The sequence below is a fragment of the Cebidichthys violaceus genome, unplaced genomic scaffold (assembly GCF_023349555.1).
Source record: "Cebidichthys violaceus isolate CVI_PGR_0920_01 unplaced genomic scaffold, fCebVio1.0.p SCAF_5, whole genome shotgun sequence".
In the NCBI taxonomy this organism is placed as follows: Eukaryota; Metazoa; Chordata; class Actinopteri; order Perciformes; family Stichaeidae; genus Cebidichthys; species Cebidichthys violaceus.
Window position 1 is genome coordinate 700702 of NW_027176705.1, and position 7846 is coordinate 708547.

At 40.2% G+C, this 7846-nt stretch overlaps 1 protein-coding gene across 1 annotated transcript; it reads left to right on the forward strand.

The window, feature by feature from the left end:
- The first annotated feature begins 4530 nt into the window (after positions 1–4530).
- rnf128a (ring finger protein 128a) lies at positions 4531–7299 on the forward strand. Its single transcript, XM_068730815.1, has one exon. The coding sequence runs from the start codon at positions 4849–4851 to the stop codon at positions 5932–5934; it is 1086 nt and encodes a 361-aa protein (XP_068586916.1). The 5' UTR covers positions 4531–4848; the 3' UTR covers positions 5935–7299.
- Positions 7300–7846: the final 547 nt, after the last annotated feature.

The window sequence follows — 7846 nt, forward strand, 5'->3', positions numbered from 1 at the left end:
GGCTATATATATATATATATATATATATATATATATATATATATATATATATACAGATATATATATACATATATCTGTGTATATATATATATATATACACACATATATATATATATATATATATACATATATAATGTACACAAAGCTCTGGTGAACCCCACAAAAAGGAAGAATGTCAGTGTAACTAGGCAAAGCTGTTAAAAGACAACAACTTGATTATGTATATATATATATTTTTACTAATGGGACTTAACAGCCCATAAACTTTGGCTTTGTATTGACAAGAAAATATTGATCACACATGAATAGCATCACACATTAGGCCTATGTATACTATAAAAGCAAAATATAGAATTAAAACCAGTTGTACAGGTAAAGAGCCTAAATAAATGACTGTACTGAGACATGTTGTCCACCTGGACAACTGTAGAATGTATGAAATAATACAACTAAGAATACTTTCATAATACGCCTTTTAAATAAAATAAATTGGATATTTAATGTTTTTTTGTTTTTGTTAACAAATGGACATCTACTGTCATAGCCTGGCTAACTGTGAACTATATTATCTGCCAGTAATTGATATGGCATTATGACATTCACATTGAGAAGATACAGCATAACTTGTAATACAGTGAGATTAGATGGTCAGACGTCTCTTGATAAGGTTATCATGAACATACAAGCTCCCAATCTCCCTCTTCCTACAGCTAGCTACTCCACTGATAAGCTAACTTGCTAAACACTGGCTAGGCACTAGCCTAGACAGCATGCTAGCATCATTAGCATGTTAGCATCGATCGCTAGCTTGATATTATAACTTCACCATGTATATACAATAGGGTATGCAGCCAAACCCAGACATAAATTATACATCAAGCTAGTTGACATCTGTCACACTCAGATAACATATGTACCTTGAACAGACAATCCGTTGATCTTGAAGATCTGAAGACTGAACTCTGAACTGTTTTTTGATTCGTGGAGAAAGTATTTTGAGTATTTTAAATACAAAATTACTCCACTCTAAAGTACTTTGTTACAAATTACGTTAGATTTTTTATCGGCCCTATCAAATACAAATTACAAAATACTCAAAAGTAATTGAAATACGTATTTAAAATACAAGTAATAGATTGGTTTCGGGGTCAGAACTGTATTGATTCGCATTTCGGCTACTCTCTTTCGGCTACTCTCCTTACTGTGACGTTTTTTTAGTTAGCCGACGTTTTTAGTTATTAAAAAAATAGTAAAAACAGCCAGTTTACAGCCTGGTATAGATAATTGCCATATAACAACGGTACAAAGCAAAGCATTTGGGCCAGCTCCTACTGGCGCTTTGAGTGACAGGCGTCACCTTTGTTGAGTCACCTGGACCCGCCTCAACTCCACCGATGATCCACCTCTTTGCCCATTTTTTTGGGGGGGGATCAGCTGATAGTTAGGCTTTACGTCATTGCCAAGATGGCGATGGCCGGGAGCCACCCGGCTAAAACCAAATTTAAACTTCACAAACACACCGGCTCTTCAGAAACCAACGGTTGACGTCACTGAAACTGTGTCCACGTTAAACAATTTGCATAGATACATTTAAGCAATAATTTTAATCCACCCACCAGGCCCGCGCGCCAAGTGACCCAAATCAAACACACCTAGGACGTCGCGTGAGCCACAGGTGCATGCTGGTTATATTGGGACAGAGAGGCTGAGTGGACTGGTTGTATTATGCTCTGAGAAGACTGAGGAGGTCTCGGCTGTGGACAAGACTCGCAGTCAGACAGGTGAACACAACACACTCATTCATAAACAGTGACACTAACTCTCTCATCAACCTCAACGCACTGTACTATGCGTGTGTGTGTGCGCACGCGCTCAGGTGTGCACCCGCCGTGGGGTCCTTTTTTGTTTACGTTAATTGTCTGACATTTTTATATTGTGGCCTAACTGAGTTTTTATTTACTTAGATCACATAATTCCGTTATATAGGCCAAATTATCTTCTTCACCCTCCTTACCTTTTTTATAAATGTAACGCAGTAACGTTTACTCAGACTGCATTTTAACTGACCTACGTTTCACTTTTATATGTTGCCTACATTTGTATCAAAGTAATTTTACTTGTTTTTACTTCAGGATAAAACTCTAGAACTCTTTCCAACCCTGCATGGTTTATGATCTATATCAATACAGATGTGACAGTAACTTTACAGTTAGGCCACACATGTAAGAATACTCAAACTATAGGCTTGAATTAACTTATAGTACAACTCTTATAAATCACTCATATTACAACTCTTTTTATAGGCTACACCCAACAAGTAGACGCTGGGGACAGAAAGGGGGTGTGACAGGGTGTGGGACTTGTTTGGACATGTCCCACGTTGCCCCCACACAGACCAGGGAACATGTGTGCTCAGGAGACGTTAAACAGATGGACAGTCTGTCTTCACTGCAGAGACAGAGCTTCAAAACAAGTCGTAAGTGTCTTTCCTTATTTCTTTGTCAGTTGCCCTGCACCAAACTGATACGATTGCATGTTTTACTCTAAGTAGCAGGTTATATGAATGCAAAGCATAATATCCTTGAGATTGCCACATTATTCATTCTTTAAAAGTATTTTTAGCATTTTGATTGTATTAGAAGGGCCAGCATGATAACCCCATTAGGCTGCACATGCTTCTTTTGTTAAGATGTGTTGTTTATTGTCATATGATGGACGCAAACATTGAGTAAATGGCGCCCCTGTGTGGTATGATTGGATTGGTTTCATGGCAACACTTGTTTGACTACTTTTTGGACTTTTTGACAATAAGGAAATGTGTAGCTGTGTGTGACCGCCTTGGATGTTGTGGAGATCCAAAGTAAAATACATTATTAAATAAGTAATCATATAAATTCAGACACAAATATCTATAACTATGCAATTGTGAAACAAACCAATACATTTTTAAAACTCTTACATTCTCAAAACTCTATTTCATCCTACTTCTTTTCACAATAACTGACTTTATTATTTTTTATTTGATTACAGCAGTTTCAACTTTTGACTGACTGGAGGACATAATTTTTCAGCTGAGTTTAAAAAAAGAAAATCCGATTATTTAACTTTTTGGGGGGCTAAAATATACTGTATATGTGTCTGTATTCATTCATAACATTATCTATTTAATAATTCCTTATATATTCATTTGGTATTTAGCATATAACACATGCACTCTGCATAACATGTGACTTTTTCTGTGACTTTACAATTTTCTAATTACATTTTTATATGTTGGCCTATTTTTTATCACAGCCTAGCCTACAATATGGAATACTACTGAGATTACAGGTGTATTTGGGATGAAATGGTCTGTATTCATGACATAGACTTACAGTATATCACATATTATATCAGCTCTCATTATTAGTGTATCGGCCTGGATGTTTTAGTGAGTATCACTGTTACTGTCTTTGACCAGGAGATGTCAGCATTGAAGCAGAACGTGTTATATATCATTTTATTAGATATCATTTAGGATATCTTGAACATGTAAGTCCTAAAGTCACACTAATACAGTAGAATGTTTGAACAGAAAAACTCAACAAAATGCTCTGCGGTTAATATGGCATTAATGGGGTTCACACTGTGCTTTACTTTCTGCTGTGTCGAGGTAATTATTTAAGTTTCAGTAATTTAAGGGTCATAGCAGCACCATTGTTCCTGTTATCAAGAACTGTGGGTTTGCAGCCATACAAAGATTAAATACCTGGCTCTTTTTTTATTTACAGATGTTTTGTCCAACTGAGATAAATTATGTAATAGCACATTCTAGTCAGGGCAGTGCACTGCAGTGTGTGTGTGTGTGTGTGTGTGTGTGTGTGTGTGTGTGTGTGTGTGTGTTTTAAACAACTAAGGTAAAGTAGTAGCTTGGCAAGAAACTTCTCCATCTCATTTGACAATGGAAGCCTGTGTGTGTGTGTGTGTGTGTGTGTGTGTGTGTGTGTGTGTGTGTGTGTGTGTGTGTGTGTGTGTGTGTGTGTGTGTGGGCTTTCTCTTGAAAGAAGATACAATGGAAACTCTGCAATACCCTATTTATCTCAGTTGTCACTGGTATGTTTGCTGTGTGGAATAAAGCTCCTTAAGTGCTTTGAGGTATCCAAACACAAACATTATTATATAATCTGCGCAATTCTAAAGTGATTTAAAGGTCACATTTATAATGTGTGTGTGTGTGTGTGTGTGTGTGTGTGTGTGTGTGTGTTTGTTAAAGTGTGTGGTAGAAGCAGACTGCCTGTCTTTCAGAGTAAATTACCACAAGGTAGAGGAGTATGACTTGTCAGTTTGGTTTTCACAACAGTGACCTCAGCCACAGAAATAGGGGAAGGAAACGAGACAAACTAGAAGAACTGGTTGAGTTGCTGTGCTCATCGTTACACAAGGGAAACATAGCAGCTTTTATTAGTTCCTCAGGATTGTTCCGTGTTATTGACCTATGCCCATGCAATCTTATCATTTGCTTATCGCGTCTTGCCTTGTCGCAGGCTGTTCCTAGGCTCTCGAAACTGCACAGGTCTGTGTGTTTTTGTGCACTTTTACTTGTTGAATACCAGCACCCTGCCCTCGACGAGGAGGGCTCAGTGTTCAAGGTTCAGAAAGATAACGAGAGGTGAGTGGCTGACGCATAGCTCGTGTTGTGTTACCAAAGCCTCATATCAGATTACAGTAGACAGCAGCTTGGATGAAACCATAGCCGCAGTCAGACCGCTGTTGCTCGAACAAACCAGGAACTGGGACTAACAAAGCAGTTTTGAATAAGCTAAAGACGCTAACAAAGGGCTGTTGTTTTTTTTTGAGACAAGCGTTACCATGGGTAAGGCACAACACTGTCTGCTGCTTTTGCTGTGTTTGTCAGGGCTCGTTCACTATTCGGCTGCCTTGGTGTTTTGGACAGCCATGGTGGAAATAAGCTACACTAAAAGCAACAACGAGTCTGTGGACAAATACTGTGACTGTGGGGTGTACGGTCGTAACTCTCTCCTGGAGAAAGCCTCGGGTGTCGTTACGCTTCCCAAGGGAAATCCCAAAGGCTGTGGCTCAGATCCCGTCTACACTCGCAATTCCAGCAGCCCACCATGGATAGCCCTGGTTAAAAGGGGAAACTGCACCTTCAGTGAGAAGATCAACGCTGCCAAACGTCAAGGAGCAGTTGGTGTGGTTGTGTATAATGTGGACGGCAGTGGCAACAGCACCACTCACATGGCACACTCGGACGCAACCGGTATTGTGGCTATCATGATTGGCAACTCTCAGGGAATGGAGATTGTGCGGTTGGTGATCAATGGGACAGATGTGCAGATGCTTATTGATTTAGGCAGCCCTCATGGACCGTGGATGGACACATACTGGCTCTACTTCCTGTCCATCGCCTTCTTCATCGTGACGGCCGCCTCCATCGCCTACTTTGTGTTTATCTCTGCGAACCGTCTCTACAGTCTGAACATGCACCGGCGCACCGAGAGGAAGCTGAAATCGGAGGCCAAGAAAGCGATTGGGCGTCTGCGAGTGCGCAAACTCAAGACGGGGGATGAGGAAACAAGCTCTGACTCCCATATGTGTGCCGTGTGCATCGAGTCCTACAAGGCAGGGGAAGTGGTGACGGTGCTGACATGCGATCACATCTTCCACAAAGCCTGCATCGAGCCCTGGCTGCTGCAGAGGCGGACCTGCCCCATGTGTAAGTGCGACATCCTGAAGGCCCTGGGGGTTGAAGAGGAAACAAAAGAGAGCCTTTCCGCCGAGTCACCACCAGAGGTCACTGTGATCACAGTGGCGGGGGGAGAATCCATGTACGAGGTGCCACTGACTGACCCGGTGAGCCCTGACCCAGAGAGTCATCAGCATCGCTATGACAACGGGGCCTTCGAGGGAGACTCGTTGGCCGGGAGGAGATGAACAACAGCAACGGAAACAAAGCAGCAACAAACCAAGACCGGCAAAAAAAAAACCCTGTTCTTTACATAGATGTTTTTCTGAAATACGCTGAACCAGCACAAATGGAATTAAGCTATCATGTTCCAACAGGAGATGCTGGTTAAAATAGATTATCAAATAGAATTCCAAGGATTTTAATTGTTAATGGACCTTATGTAATTAGCTTGGATGGCACTACCTTTCCTCTGTCTTTGGTGTGTAAACTATGGGGTGTGTTCATAAAGTGACCTTTTAGATGGTTAGAATAGATTTTTTAAAAAGTGAGTATGCGGTGATGCCAGTGTCACACTTCTGCTTTGCATAGTGGACTCACCAGCTCGACGCTGGTCAGGGAGGAAGTGCAGTAGAGTATTTAAATATCTGTTTGAAATCTGGGCCAAATTTCCTCCCAACAAAAAGCTTGCGTTGCTCACTGTCCCTCACAATTGACCATTGTTTTTGTTTATAATTCAGAGCAGAATTTCATTCTCTTAATTCACCAGATTTGAATAATCTGACTTTTTTTCCTGCTCTTTTAAAATGGAGTCGGATTTTCTGTTTTCGTTGTCAGGCTGGATACACAAACACACCCTTGTGAACACACCCTTAACAGGAAATGCAGCGTGACACACTTTGCACGAGGATGAGTGTAAAAAAGAAATCACCTGAGGTGCTGAAACTGTTATGAAATGTGGTCTGTAGGAACTTGTTTGCCACGTATGAAATAAGAATGTTCCAGTCCTTCGTGATTTATTAGCCTCTAGCTACTTTTGGGAATGTGGCAATGCAATAAATGTCATAAGAACTGTTGATGATGTGCCTCCCAAAAATCTTATCTTGACTGTTGGTTGGGGGATATAAATTTTATGTGTAATGGATTTTGAAATGACGTATATTGAAATCTATTTATCAATCATGTCAAGTTCTATCTGTAGATAAAATACATAATTAATGTATGGCCATTTCCCTTCTCGAAACAGCTGATCATGTGCAAGCAGAAACAGTTGTTCTTGAATTGGTCTTTTAGGACTTTCCTTTGAATTATTTGGAATAGTGTTTATTCAATTCCAGTGGTCTACCTCTGAACTCTCACATTATGGAACATGTTTAAGATTAGTGCAATTCCCAGATTTAGTGTGTCTCTCAGTCGATGATAAACCTAAAGAATTGTTCAATGTCTTGAACAATTGCTGCAAATATATTTTTCTATATTGGATCATTTTCACTGCTGTTTTACAGATTCCAGAAGTCTTAAATTGTTCAGTAAAAATTAACATTACTTGCTGTATTAAATCACATTGATGCTTATTAGAATGCAATAAATCCCTCAAAATGAGGCCTAATTTACGAGCATGTATCATTTTTAAGAATGGTGTGTGTGTGTGTGTGTGTGTGTGTGTGTGTGTGTGTGTGTGTGTGTGTGTGTGTGTGTGTGTGTGTGTGTGTGTGTGTGTGTGTGTGTGTGTGTGTGTGTGTGTGTGGAAATACATTTTTGGGCACGAGTGTGAATGTGCAGGTGTATTACACTCCATCAGGCGGGTCAGTGTGTAGGTAGTGTCTCACTTTCAGAGTTCTGGTCTCCTTCCCAATAACTGTGGGAGAGGAGTGAAACTGTAATTACTTCTGCACAGGTGGGAGCCGATCCGCACACACCTTGAGCTTGAGCTGGATAATCATTTTATCACATAAGTAGGGCCTGACCGAGCAAGCAGAGATATGCAGCTGTACGGCAATGGAATGGAAATAATATTTTGTACTATCCTTCCATTGTGTTTTAGAAGCTGCCCACAGTAAAGTATGCAATGGAAGTGCAGGACTTCTTTTGAAGTTTTGTGAGCCAGGACTTTAGGCTTGTGTGAACAGCTGATTGTGACCTCTTGAAATGAAGTAATGT